The 13,444-nt window shown below is 48.0% G+C and overlaps 4 protein-coding genes and 1 non-coding gene across 5 annotated transcripts; 2 read left to right on the top strand and 3 right to left on the bottom strand.

Annotated features, from left to right (window-relative positions):
* Window positions 1-373: 373 nt before the first annotated feature.
* BC939DRAFT_468598 (uncharacterized protein) lies at window positions 374-1,246 on the bottom strand (the record flags this gene model as incomplete). The annotated part of the gene is made up of 4 exons (XM_051557928.1): window positions 374-412; window positions 515-653; window positions 801-1,071; window positions 1,195-1,246. The coding sequence occupies 4 exons, from the start codon at window positions 1,244-1,246 to the stop codon at window positions 374-376; spliced, it is 501 nt and encodes a 166-aa protein (XP_051406685.1).
* A 174-nt stretch (window positions 1,247-1,420) lies between these two features.
* BC939DRAFT_t179 lies at window positions 1,421-1,493 on the top strand. The gene has a single exon. It is a non-coding gene; the product is annotated as a tRNA-Ala (tRNA).
* Window positions 1,494-5,361: 3,868 nt separating this feature from the next.
* BC939DRAFT_403581 (uncharacterized protein) lies at window positions 5,362-6,278 on the top strand (the record flags this gene model as incomplete). Its single annotated transcript, XM_051552751.1, has 2 exons — window positions 5,362-5,973; window positions 6,081-6,278. The coding sequence occupies 2 exons, from the start codon at window positions 5,362-5,364 to the stop codon at window positions 6,276-6,278; spliced, it is 810 nt and encodes a 269-aa protein (XP_051406684.1).
* Window positions 6,279-7,049: 771 nt separating this feature from the next.
* Window positions 7,050-9,353, bottom strand: BC939DRAFT_468591 (HAD-like domain-containing protein). Its single transcript, XM_051557927.1, has 8 exons — window positions 9,120-9,353; window positions 8,945-8,994; window positions 8,718-8,808; window positions 8,366-8,590; window positions 8,001-8,195; window positions 7,801-7,875; window positions 7,553-7,694; window positions 7,050-7,423 (listed from the first exon to the last, which is right to left on the bottom strand). Exons 1-8 carry the CDS (start codon window positions 9,264-9,266, stop codon window positions 7,224-7,226), a joined length of 1,125 nt encoding a protein of 374 aa, XP_051406683.1. The 5' UTR covers window positions 9,267-9,353; the 3' UTR covers window positions 7,050-7,223.
* BC939DRAFT_468589 (uncharacterized protein) lies at window positions 9,198-11,614 on the bottom strand. The gene is made up of 4 exons (XM_051557926.1): window positions 11,259-11,614; window positions 11,000-11,132; window positions 9,434-10,760; window positions 9,198-9,216 (listed from the first exon to the last, which is right to left on the bottom strand). The coding sequence occupies exons 1-3, from the start codon at window positions 11,599-11,601 to the stop codon at window positions 9,629-9,631; spliced, it is 1,608 nt and encodes a 535-aa protein (XP_051406682.1). The 5' UTR covers window positions 11,602-11,614; the 3' UTR covers window positions 9,198-9,216; window positions 9,434-9,628.
* Window positions 11,615-13,444: the final 1,830 nt, after the last annotated feature.

Raw genomic sequence — 13,444 nt, 5'->3', positions numbered from 1 at the left:
CGCGACAGCGTCGATAGCACCATCGTATGGACTCGGTTTTTGAGGTTTAAGGACCGTGGCAAGTGTACGAGCTGTATCGTTGGCAGTGGACTCGGAGGCGGAGGCGACGGCGGCGCGAAACGCGTTGGCAACAGCTTGTTGGGCTTCTTCTGAGATGTTCAGGGTGGAGAGTGTTCGAGAGAGTTGTTCCATGGTTTGACAGGCTGGATGAAAAAGCTTATGGTTCAATGGTTCAATGGTTCAGTGGTTTCGAGGGGTGGTTCGAGGTTTCCTTTGCTACCATGCAAATAGTCAGGAGTCGGAGGGGTTCTAGGGTGGAATCAGAGGTTTATTCGATGATTGATTACTGTCTAATCCTACGTTTGAAGGGCTCTTATATACTAGACACAGTTGTGTTGGAATGCTCTAGAAACTAGGCGCAGCATGGTTATTTTTTTTTTTTTTTTTTTTTTTTTTTTTTTTTTTCCAATGGACAATCTTTGCCAGGGTTTATTGGTTATTTTATGGGGGTTACTATTTCTCGCTGGTCAGGATGTTCCTGTTTGTCCCGAACAATGGTAGGAGGCGCCATATAAATCCCGCGTATTTTCCCGCAAGCCTGCCTCGGTCGTCCTGTTCCTGCTAACTTGATATCTTGATCCTTTGGACTGGCTCTCTCCTGTGTGACTTGATTCGGCAAATATTCAACTTATGTTTCGATCCGGCATATATGTACGGCTTCCTTACGATGTTACTGCGGCCCTCGAGTGATTTCTGAAGTAAATTATTTAGTCTCCTCTCTCAATAGTCCCCCCCGTAACCTTAGTGCTGGAGAACGGCTCTGGCAAATCCGAGTGACAGTTCTGAAAAATCTCCTCGTAGCCCACGGTGGCGTGCGAACCTGAGCAGAATAGAACATTCTCTCAGGAGGGTGCCAATCCCCTGCTGCCCGCGATCCGAAAGGTAATTTATACACGGCCCCCCGTGCCGAAAAACAACCGCACCAAGCTGGATCCGAAACTAGGATCCACAGCACTGTTCTCTGGAAGCTTCGCGTGATACTACTGTACCACACAGGCTCGCCCGCCTCGACTAGGCGCAGCATGGTTATGACCATGACATCATTCTCGAATAAACAGTTGTACCTGTTGCACTCGATCTCTTTCACATCCAATACGCGTCGTTGTCTCCTAGAGGATCCAACAAAACCACTACCACTGCGACTGTGCTCTCCAACACAGTTGCGTCTCCGGGCGCGTTTGCTCATGGTAGTGATCCCATTTTCTCTTTCCCAGCACGGGGCCAGGGGGACGGGAGTAAAAAAAAAAAAGGCAATATCAAGAGAATACGGCTGAGACTAGCAGCTACCGAAATGGATATATATAATAATAGATATCCAAACTCGCCGACCAATTAGAATACAGTATGAGTTTCTGGTAATGGGGTTGTAGCTCAGTTGGTAGAGCGCACGCTTCGCATGCGTGAGGCCTGGAGTTCGACTCTCCACTGCTCCATCTTTTGCTTCCTCGTGGGCCATGTAGGGACGTCCTGCTTTTTCTTGTTTGGGAGAAAACACTCGACAACTGATGCTGCCAGTCTTATTTGACAAACTCCTACAGAAAATCTATGTAAGATATTTTGTGTATTTGCTGAAGGTGAAGACGTCCTCCTCATTGAAGCAAGCGCCGTGCGAACACAGGAAAGGCCAAAGGCCTCTCGATTTCAGACTAAGCGGACCACATGGATATCTTGCGGAAATCGACTTGCATGCTCAACGTGGCAGATGAATTTCCGGATGGATTGTCAAATAGAACCAGCAAATTCAGATCATCAAATAGATTACCCCCTTTCTTGTTACGCGTCCGCCGAAGAAAAACGATTCATCTTAACGGGCACTAAACTGTTCGAAGGAGAAAGGATGCAGGATTGGTACATAAATCTTTAGTGCCTTGGCTCGAGACCTTCAGTTCCTTGCCTTCGCTGTTCGCAATTGCATATTTCTTTGAATGTACACGAAGGATCTTGGGTCCTCAATCGGGATGACAAAGGCATGCATGCATGTACGATATATGTTTGTTTAGAGTTGTGAACGATTTTGTATCACTAGGCAGCGCATTTTCTTGCCTTGGTGACCCCGGGGATTGGAAACGGACAGATTACTCTGGGTACGACCATCGCAAGGCCATGTGTAGGTAGGGACCTGGATAGACAAGCTATATTTCAAGAAGAGGGCGGAAAAATGGGGTAATAGCTCGATAAGCGGACTCGGGCGCCATTTTCTCTCGTGCTCACGCAAATGACATCATGGCTCATTTTTTTTGCATCGTACGAGACGCGCTCGAAGCATCCCTAGCAAAGATATACAAGCAAATACAGGTTCGCCTCCATGGAAATTTTCAGCACTGTGTAAGATCTGAGGGTCTCGTGCTACCATTGCTACCATTACCTTTGGAATCTTAGGAAAGGCGTTCCAAAGGCAGCCTGGGTGCTTTGCTTCGTGGTATCGTGAAAAGGCGCTAAGGGAGCCTAAGAAACCTAGATTGGCAGCATGAAGAGCACGGAAAAGTGAAGGTTTGATACACCCCTGAATGAATTATCTACTGAGGAACAAAAAGTGGAGAGGCCTTGCTCAGGGTTGAGTATAGAGTAGGTCGATAGTATCCTCAGTAAAACCACGAGGCTAGAAATATGTGCGCATCAAAGTCGTGCGACTCTCGGATCTTTCTCCATTCCCAGTTGCATTTTGTCGTGAAGGAGTTATTGGCCAGAGCATTTGCTGTCCTTCGGCCGTTAGAACATCCATCCAGTCAAACGCCGGAGCTTCATTGAACTTTGAGGTTAAAGGTACTCAGAAAGGCTCAAGGACGATGGGCCGGACGCGGACCACGATCATGCCTTGCACTCGACTTCCAAGCTGGCGACGGAGATGATGATGATGGCAAAAGGAGGAGGGAGGACATTGCTTTGTATTTAGCGCGACTTATAGACATGGGCATCTGAGAAATAGCAACCCTAGTCCACCCACATGCTGTACATTCTTTTTCTTTTTCCTCACATCTTGGTAGCGCAATCTTAAATCGGGGAAAGGTGGTCCGGGGTCTGGGAGCCATCCATCGCTAGACTATATGAGCATGAGTCCGAGGGAATGCTGCTCTCTGCTTTATTATCTCAACCTCATCAGCATCACCCCAGGATATGTTTAATTAGTCCTCTTTACCACTCTTCTCCTTTCTCCCTCCCCTTCATTTCTTCCTCTTTCCTCCCTTCTCTCATTCTTTCTTCTTTTTCTCTCATTCCGAACCTCATTTCTTGCGAATCAACGATCGCTTAGTCCACTCACAAATTCGTGATTGGCTGCATCGCACGTTTTTCTGTACCTGATTTTTTTTTGTATCGCGCATTCCAACGGTCAATTTTTTTTAATTTCCCATTCATGCACAAACAGTCTGTCCTCATTGACCACCACGTTCCTCTAATATTCCCAATCCGCACCATATCCTTCTTATATTGACGATACTTCGACATGAAATTCAGGCGTCAGAAAGGTACGTAAATATCAACTTTCAGGGACCACGGAGAGGGAGACGAGCGTGTTGGGGAATGCGCTTTCCACATCACTAGTGAGAGAAAATGGCACTAGTGTGCCAAATATCAATGAGGATTGACAGGGGTTACCCAGATCAAAATAAAATGCGCATGGCAACAAAAACAAACGATCATGGGTAAGGCCCACGATGGTGTTTGCCCGGAAACATTGAGTAGATTGTCCATCTTAAAAGGGGATCAGGGCTCACACACACTCTATTCCCACTCCTACTCGCGCTAAAAAGGAGGGACTACTATCTAGTGCTATTATCATTGATGCTAAAGACGCCTTGGGGCGTCAATCTTTAGCCCTTTCATGCAACTCCTCGCTGCCATATAAGAGAGGGTCCAGGTGGGAACCCTTGGCGAGCGCCGATCTTGTTCCTGTCATCCTCCTTACCTCTTTTCTTGGCCCCTCTCCTCATAGAAACCCCAATGACGGTCAATTATCCTCCAACTGCGATATCTGGTGATCCCCTGGCAGGAGGTAGGGGCGGGACGCCATTGCCGCCCGTATCCGAATATGTGGCCCTACATACAGACCCCAAGAGCTCTGTGACATACTCTCGCCCGCCTTCTATGCAGAGCGTACCACACAATGCCGTGCCATTCTTCTCAGGCCCGACCACCCCACCGCTCTCCGGGTCTACCAAGATTGATATGGAGAGGATCATGAAGCAGGACGAGGCTGCCATGAACGACTTTGTCCCGCCTCGACAGGCCATGAACAGCGACGAGTCTGACTTTGATTGGGACGAAGATATCAACATTGACGAGACAGGGAAGGTGCGCAAAAAGAACACCAAGGCTGGAACATCGAAATGGAGGAAGCTGTCACCCTTCCTGCGGATGGTGATCATGATCCTAGTAGGATCGCCTATCATCGCGCTGCCCGCGATCCTAGTATCGAGGCTGATGGATGACGATCCATTGCCGACTGAAGACAACCCAGACCCTGAGGTACCCAAGGACACGATCACATTGATCTTTATCTGGTTGTCATTCATGTGGGGCATCGTCTTCTTGACCAATTGGGGCGTGGATATTGTCCCGGTCTTTGTCGTGCACTTCTCCTCTATCCTGCCGAGCTCTCGACTGGAAAACCTCAAGTCTCGGTTGCTGGTAAGTACCAATCTCATGACGTTGTTCAGATACTGTAGTCTATGCGGTTCCAGTCAGATAACTAACCATATCATGTACTTTGCCGCCGATGCTTAGGTTTTTGTTGCCACCAAAAAGTACCTGAAGTTCCTATTGGCTTCCTGTTGGTCCATCGGGTCATTCGCGTTCCTGTCAAAGTCACCTTTCTCGCGAACGAATGGAAAGCTGAATCCAATCTTCGTTGAGGTCCTCGGCACTATCGTGGCCGGATGTGCGTTGGTTTTTGTGGAAAAGATCCTTCTCCACATGATCTCGACCAATTTCCATCAGACCGCGTACGCCGACCGTATCAGCGAGAACAAGTATGCACTGTCGGTTCTCGATCGGCTGAGCACCTCAAAGAAAACTGTCAAGAAGATTCGTCCGACTCATAGCCGACATAACACTGCGGATAACAATGGCGATTACATGTTCCCAGGCGGATATCGATCGGCTCTGCCCTCTCGGTCCAACAGTCTGGAAGCGGGCCTGTCGCACAGCGCCCACTTCAACACTAACACTGCGATTCAGAGCACCTACAATACCAACAGCACAGTCGATGCAATCGTCCCTGAGCCAGGGACGGAGGTCCTATCTGAAATCCATGGCGATTCATACCAAAAGATGAGCGAGGCCATGATCATCAACACCACGCCCATGACGACTCCGACGGATGTGAACAGCAGCTGCAACTCAACCCTGGTCTCGCCTAGCCGACTGCTTCACCCTCGCGGACAAAAGCAAAGGCCCAACGAGAACATCTTTAGGGGGATCAACCGTCGCCTGCATGGTATCGCCCTTGCCAACAAGTCCTCGCCCAGCAAAGATATCGGCTCGACCGCGAACGCCAAGCGACTTGCCAAGACGTTGTTCTACAATCTCCAGACGAACGGCGAAGACCTGGTCATCGAGAACTTCTACCCTTATTTCGATACCCCAGAAGAGGCCCAGAAGGCGTTCGCCATTTTCGACAAGGACGGCAACGGTGATATCTCCAAGAGCGAGATGAAGGAGAAGATCTTTTATGTCTATAAGGAGCGTAAGGATTTGTACACCTCCCTAAGAGATCTTTCGCAGGCTGTGGGCAAGCTGGACATCATTTTCTTGACGATCGTCGCGGTGGTTTGGCTGTTGATCGTGTTGTCGATCTTTGGCAAGGATGTGGTCAAGAACATGCTCTCGATTGGCTCATTCTTGGTTGCACTCAGCTTTGTGTTTGGAAACTCGCTTAAAATCTTATTCGAGAATATCGTCTTTTTGTTCATCACGGTAAGCATGTTGTCTTTAATTGTTCTCCTCATTATCTTTTTCTCGCAAGCTGAGGTTTCTAATTTTTTTTCTTTTTTTTCCTCTTCTTTTGTATTGCATGTTATTAGCACCCATACGATTCTGGGGATTTGGTCAGTATCGATGGCAGCGACATGTATGTGCGAGAGGTCGGACTGAACAGCACGACATTCGTGACATGGGACGGCAAACGCATGTATTATCCCAACAATGTCGTCAGCCAGAAGCCCATCCACAACGTCCGTCGCTCACCCAATATGACTGATAAGATTGGTAAGTCCATATGAAGGAGTGGCCACATTGTACCCATGAAAGGAATGTCAATACCTTTCTAAACCGTTATACCATTTTTTTCCCTTCAATAGTGCTCAATATCGACTGTTACACTCCTCAGTACAAGATCCTGGAGCTGCGAGCAAGAATGCGCGATTATCTCATCAAGGAGAGCAAAGAGTTCTTGCCGGATCTCGAGATCCAGATCCAGGAGATGGACGCCAAGCTCAAGATCAGCATGTGTATCGAACACAAGGGCAACTGGCAAGACTCGGGTCGTCGTTGGGCTCGTCGCACTGCCGTAAGACTTTTCACTTCACTACCATTCCCCATGTCCTCCGCAACACTTTCGGTCTTGCGATTTTCGTGTGGCTCAGTATACTTGTACTTATACTTATACTTATACTTATTCTTTTTTTTTTTTTTTTTTTTTTTTCTTAGTTCAATTACGCGCTCAAGGAGGCTGTGGAGGAGATCGGCATCCGTTACTATGCGTTGCCCCAGCGTGTGGAGGTCTTTAACCGCGATTTTGAAGAGATTGAAAGGTCTCAGAGCTCTGCGCGCTTGGATGATCAGGAAACCTTGGGTCCCAACTCACCTCTGCGACAGTACTCGGCTGATCAGGTTGCTCGTCTGTACCGTCGGCCCACTATCAAGAGACCTGAGGGAGAAGGTGGAGAGTAAAGGAGGTAGAACAGGCAAAGTACTACTGCTCGCACCATCCTTCCGCATTCCTATCTGTATATAGAAAGTTATCATCATCATCTTGTATCGTTTTTATCGTATTCTTTCTTTGTTATAATGCAGTTTGTCCTTCACTGAAGCTCCACTCAACAATCCATAGCAGATGTCGTCGAGGTAAATTAAAAGTTTTCTAATATTCATATTCCAAAGTTGCTCTATAGTCTCTATGAAGGGGTTAGAAAGAAAAAAAAAGTATCGATTGATCCAAGTTGAAATCAGAATGGATGCTCTTTCCGTATCTCGGTAGAGATAATCCACCGTACAGCGTCTTCGACATCGTCCACAACAGTCGTAGCAGGGTGTATATGGTGGTTCTCGTCGCCCTCCGGTTTGAACACCCCCGTCCTGACCAGGACAGATTTCCAACCATATGCATTCGCGCCCGCAATGTCCGCGTATGGGTTATCGCCGATCGCTATAGAATAGATGAGACAAAAAGCGAAAAAAAAAGTGGTAAAGATGGGCGGGTCCAACGTGAGTAATCCTTACAGACGGCGCTCTTCTGCAATCTGACTGTAGTTTTCCTTTTCCTGATGATTATTACCATAGACTGTCCTGGGTTTCGGCATGCCGTTTGGACCGATGTGGATAGGTGCGAGGTTATTGAGCACTGATTCCGCGTATTGGTAGGTTGGCCTCATGGGTTTGCCGAAAAGCGTGTATTCCAGCTTATGTCCCGTCATATCCTATGAAGAGCAGAGGCAGAATTCGTGATAAGGACACTGTGCCAAGAGATATCCTAGAAACTTGACACGCACAATATCTGTTATCCTATTATCTTAGCTCCAGTACCTGGTATATCCTTTCAAGACATGTCCTGAACGTTCCTTGCGCAAACCTCGGATTCGGATGCTCATTGCTCCACACCTATTTTCCAACACGCAAGGACATTGGGATCAGTATAAAAAATACAAAAATGCAAAAATGCAAAAATGCAAAAAGAGACGAGCAAGAGAATTCGTCCTTGTGCAGAAGGGCACGGACATTCGTACCAGATCAGAGTTCGAAAAGTAGAGCGGCACGGACTGTTTCGTGGTATGCAGTTCCGCCTGAGACTTGACCGTGTTCAGATACCCATCTACCGAGACCAACGCGTCCAGCATCACCTGGAGATCTCTTCCCCAATCCACCGAGTCGTGGAACACCATGATCGCCTCGACCGGTCGATTTACATTCTGGAGGTATTTCTGTATTTTTTTATACAAGATGAAATAGGATGATGTCAGAACGGTAACGCGAACAAAAAAAAATGCCATCCTTTCTTGAGAATTGGCCAATAACATATAGCCAACCCCCCGTCTCCGTCTCCACTTCTGTTTGAAGCTCCACCGCTTTGCTTTGCAAGATGGTGTTTTACCTCTGGCAAAGGAATCTCACGCGCCTCAATCGCAGAACTGGGACAGACATAGGGAAAGGCCACATGAACTTCCTCTGGCGTGACAACATGCTTGAGTCCATAGTACTCCGCCACCTGTCGACAATCTGATCCGTTGCCTCCAACGACCAACACATTCTTGTGCTCGTATTTTTGGGCAAGTGCACGCATCGGCGAATGCGACAGGATCAATTGCTCCGGTGCAATCTATCGGGCGTTAAATGAAAATCATTTGTTCATGACGATGGAGAGGGAAGAAATAATATTAGCGGCGCTCACAAAAACGTCATATGCTGACCGCGTTAAATATATGAAGGTTCAGGTTATTTCTTACGTGGGCACCGATCTTCTTGCTGAGCTGAGCAGCCTTGTCGGTTTCTTTGAGTCCTCCACCGTTGGTCAAGAAGATATATGGGACATTGTTGCTACATTACAGGAACAAAAGGAAGAATGAGTGCCACACAAAGAACACACGGACGTTTTCAATGGAGTATTTTTCATTTCTCGGGAAAATAAAAAACGCTGCACGGATCCTTTTGCTTGCAACTAGGGGGTACTTACGCTTTTAACAGGCTCAGTGCACGGTGGGTCTGTGGCAGCACTTGCTTGCCCTGTTAGCGCCAAAGGAATGAGTGTGATTGAACAAAGGATACATGTGTGGGTTAGACATCGCTTCATACGATCACAAAGGGCGGTCTGCATGCGTGGGCTTGGTACAGTCAAAAATGCTTGTTACCTTGATGAGGACGCCATCGATGTCAAAGACGACATTGTAATGAGCCTGAGGAATCACCTTGGTCTCTGCGTGGAAGGCGCGTATGTAGGTCCTGGTCCTGAAGGCAGTGACAGTTGCAAGTGTGCGTAGGGGAGTCCGTTTTATCATTGTCGAAGGGAGTGTTGTTGAGGTTGGGGCAGGGTGGAATGAGCAAATGAAAGAAAGAATGAATGAATGAATGAATGAATGAATGAAAATGAATGAATGAACGTAAAAAGGTAGAGGCGAGGAAAGATATAAGGAGAAATGGCCTCCTGATCGGATACGACCTGTACCTGAGATAGTCCCCTGTTGACCTGGGTTTTGTAGATCAAACGTGCTGAGCAGACCAGGGCACTATTTGCCATCCCTGTTTTGCGTCATCCAGCTCGTCAACAATGCTTAGAATAAAAAGGGCTTTAATAATAATTACTATACAATGTTCGCGATATGCTTGCTTGTTAAACGTCGTGCTTCCTCGATGGGCTTATTTACAGCTCGTCGTGCTCAATGTCATCAGCCTGGACGGGCTTCTCCTCCTCGACCTTGACATCAAACTTGTTGACAGCGTTCTCGCCAATGAACTTGACAAAGTCCTCCTTGCTACGGTTGCCGCTGTAGTCGACATATTCGGTACTGCCGGCCTTGCGGAACTTGATCGTGGGGAAACCTTGGATCTGGAAGGGAACATCTGAGGGGAGGTCGTTGGCGGTTGCGTCGAGCTTGGCAATCACAATGTCAGAACCCTTGTACAACTCTCCCAACTCCTCGTAAATGGGCGCAAGGTTCTTGCAGTGGCCGCACCAGGGAGCATAGAACTCGATCAAAACATCCTTGTCCTGGTTCTCAACAATCTCCTTGTACGTGTTGGCAACAACGACCTTAACGGGGCCATCGTTGGTCTCGGGGATGGGCTCGGACTTGATCGAGGGCTCGATGGTGCCTTCCAAGACACCCTCGGCCAAAGACTTGATCTTCTCAATCGAAATCTCGCCATCCAAAGGGTACTTGGCGCCGTTGACGACGTTCTGCACACCAAAGGCGGGCCAGGACTCCTTCAAGTTCAAGTTGGCGGCGTGGGCACCAAACTTGGAGGCGTCGATGTAGACAAAGTTGAGCTTGCCCTTCAACTCCTTGGCAAGGGCCTCAATCTCGGTGCTGTGCTGGGCGCGCTGCTCAGGGGTGGAGTAGAAGTAATAAGCAAGAGGGACACCAGCATCCATGTAGGTGGCATAGTTGTCGGGTCCGATCTCGTCCATGACGGGAACGCTGTTGGACTTGACGAACTCGAGCAGGGACTCCTCAGTGAAGTCTCCATCCAAAATGTTCTTGCCCTCGTCGAACTTCTTGTAAAGGACAACACCCTCGCCCTTGAGGTCAGGGTTCTCCTCGACGATACCAAAGACATAGTCATCGCTGTAGGCCTTGGCAATCTTCTCCAAGATAGCACGCTTCTCAGAGTCCTTGGCGAAGGAACCGACAATGACGACTCTGTCAGACTCGGAGAAGGTAGCAAGGTTATCGGCGGTGACCTCGGAGACGGCAGGGAGGGCTTTCTTCTTCATGAAGGAGACAATGCCATCGGCCTTGCGAGGACCATTGTAATCAGCGGCCTCACCATCCCTGTTCGCATAAGGGAAAGAGAAAAAGGATAGGAGTGAGCATTCACGGTCAAATGAGTGTTCCTTAGTATAGCACCCTGTGCCCTGAAAGCACATTCCCAAGTAGACTGCCTAAACCTCTGCGTGCATATGGACATTATACACAGCTTTTTTTTTTTTTTTTTTTTTTTTTTTTTTTTTTCAGATCCAGTATTCTCATCACGAATCCTGAGCCTTAAGACACAGCTTGTGGGAAATTACCTGAAGACCTTCAAGGTGGGGTAGCCCTGAACACCGTGCTCCTGGCAAAGATCGGTCTCGACAGTGCAATCGACCTTGGCAATTGGGATACCGACCTCCTTGAGCTGGGTGGCAGCAATCTCATATTCGGGGGCTATTTGAGGCAAGAAAGAATGGTCATAGAGAGGATTAATGTCAATGCCCATGTCAATATTAACATACGTGCTCCCACAAACCAAGGAAAAGTGCATCCAGAGCGTGCAGGAAATGTCAAACATACCAAGGGCCTTGCAGTGTCCGCACCAGGGGGCAAAGAACTCAACGAGGATCAACTTCTCAGGGTTGACCTTTTCGGAGAAGTTCTTGATACCAAGCTCGAGGACATCGGACTCGGCGTGGACGCCAGCCATCATAGAAGTGGCGGCAAGACCAACGAGGGCAACGGCAGCAGAGAGACGCATGATTGATATTAGAGTGTGGGGTGGAGGTGGTGGTGGAGGAGAGGAGCGGAGGAGGGACTGGAGAAAGATGAAAGAAGAAGAGGATGAAAGAGATGAGAAAGAAGTAAAAAAAGGTTGATCCCTCCGTTTAATTATGGATTTTGTACGTGGGTTCTGTTGCATGGAGGTAGTGCGGAAAGAACCATCGAGAGGAATGTAACACATGTACGCGTACTTAATTTTATGAAAGCCTCATCGTTGTCCTCCGTTGATTGGGCGAGAAATTGTAATTTGTCAGAACGCCTGAACCACAAAGGGGGCTCGATGTGCAGCAATCCGCACATTGGGCGACGCTTCTGCGTTGTCAACCTGCCCTTGGACAGACGGACTGTGAGCACCAACTGGACTACTCCCTAGGCTGTCTGCGAATTAAAGGACTAGCCGGGATCTTCATCTGCACCAGCATCCAAATGTAGCAAAACCACGTATACATTAACACTGACATATCCATGGAGTTGCGAATGCTTCTTAAATTGGCGGGGTCAAATGGATGCCCCGTTTCATGCTCCTGAAATCGCTGACACTCATCCATAATTCGAATTGATGCGCGACACAAGAGGGAACCATCGACCAAGGCCAGAGGCTATGCCATCGATACTTTTGATTGCCCACCATAGTAGTCTAACACCCAGTTCGAGATCTCGATCTATGTCAAATGGGTCTGCACTGCCACAGCAAACGAAGTCGAAGGGAAGTCAGGGCTCTATTGAATGAAAAAGTGGCGCTTTAGAAGTCGCGCCCGACAAATATACGTATACCCGTGCTGATCGCAATCGCTATCTCTCCCTCGCGGTGGAGAGATGTGGTACGATTGCCTCAGATTCCCTATTAGATGTCTCCTGAGCATAGAGCAGCATTTGAGAAGACTCACCACCTGTTGGAGACAATACCAAGCGTCAGCGGCGTTGCTACATGCGGTTTCACCCTGTTGATATAACTTAGCCTGGGAAAAAAACCAGCTGAGACCATCCTGGGAACTCATGCATGTGGATTGAACGCTTATTGAAGGCGATGGGAGTGGAATACCAAACGGGACACGGAAGTATGCTGTAGACTTCTCGGCATATAATATCTCGGCGGAAGCAGCAGCGCAACACTTGCAGAAAAAAGAAAGGTGATGGACTGCAAATCAGGATAGACAAGGCGCGTAAAAGGCAGTCTAGGAGAGGATGACAGAGATCTAGGAAAACAAGGGCAACAGGGGAGCAAAGTTCTATTCAATAGAACGAGTATATTTCAGTGTTGGAGTGTTCACAGTCTTGGCTAAGAGTGTTTGCTGCTGTTATCAGATCTACCAAGGACAAGGCGTTATCTAAATATTGGCAGTTTACCTAGCTGTTCTATCTTGGAGATCCAAGTGCTCGTGCAGCATCAGGTACTGTACTCATGTCAAGACGCAACAGCTTATCCTTGTTTTCTTTATCTAATCCAACCATGGGTACATTCCTATGCAACATGCCAAGAGCTTCCAAGAGAAAAGATTTCTTGGTGGCGGTGCGCATCCCTGTCAATGCTAATGTTGTACAGCCAAATCCCAGCTTCGCCCATGACTCTAGACCCTTAGCTGGATAATTCTCGGTTAATCTCCATGCCATCTGCCGTTGGCAACTGCGATGATAAGATGATGGGCGCCTTCGAGCGGCGCGTCAAAAACCACGTTTACTCCACATCTTACCAGTTCTCTCCACAGGTAAATGCGGATACAACTAGCAAGTTTTGATATTTGCGTTGCCAGCCTCACGTTATCGACATGGTGCCTCACACGCACAGGTCTTCGCTCTCTCTCGATGGTCCTCAAAGCATTGCGTCTTCTCTTGGACTCAAGTGTTCAACGCGCAATAAAAGAAAGATTGAACTGATGTCGTGCAATCGCCAATGTAAGAAGAGACGTTCGGGAGAGAGATTGCCAAGACTAGAAGAAATAGACTAAATGCGCAATTGTGTAGACACGCATGTATTCCAACTG

Source organism: Gamsiella multidivaricata (genome assembly GCF_025024155.1).
Source record: "Gamsiella multidivaricata strain RSA 2152 chromosome Unknown BC939scaffold_119, whole genome shotgun sequence".
NCBI lineage: Eukaryota > Fungi > Mortierellomycota > Mortierellomycetes > Mortierellales > Mortierellaceae > Gamsiella > Gamsiella multidivaricata.
This window is presented reverse-complemented; position numbering and strand designations above follow the sequence as displayed.

Bases quoted from the DNA above. Each gene is read 5' to 3' on its own strand.
- BC939DRAFT_468591 (XM_051557927.1), bottom strand. From the start codon at position 9,266: ATGATAAAACGGACTCCCCTACGCACACTTGCAACTGTCACTGCCTTC. The intron at 8,809-8,944 runs GTAAGTACCCCC...CCTGTAATGTAG, and splicing joins GCACTGAGCCTGTTAAAAGC to CAACAATGTCCCATATATCT. The intron at 8,591-8,717 runs GTAAGAAATAAC...AACGCCCGATAG, and splicing joins GCAAGAAGATCGGTGCCCAC to ATTGCACCGGAGCAATTGAT.
- BC939DRAFT_468589 (XM_051557926.1), bottom strand. From the start codon at position 11,601: ATGCAACAGAACCCACGTACAAAATCCATAATTAAACGGAGGGATCAA. The intron at 11,133-11,258 runs GTATGTTTGACA...TGCCTCAAATAG, and splicing joins CGGACACTGCAAGGCCCTTG to CCCCCGAATATGAGATTGCT. The intron at 10,761-10,999 runs GTAATTTCCCAC...TTATGCGAACAG, and splicing joins CCCACCTTGAAGGTCTTCAG to GGATGGTGAGGCCGCTGATT.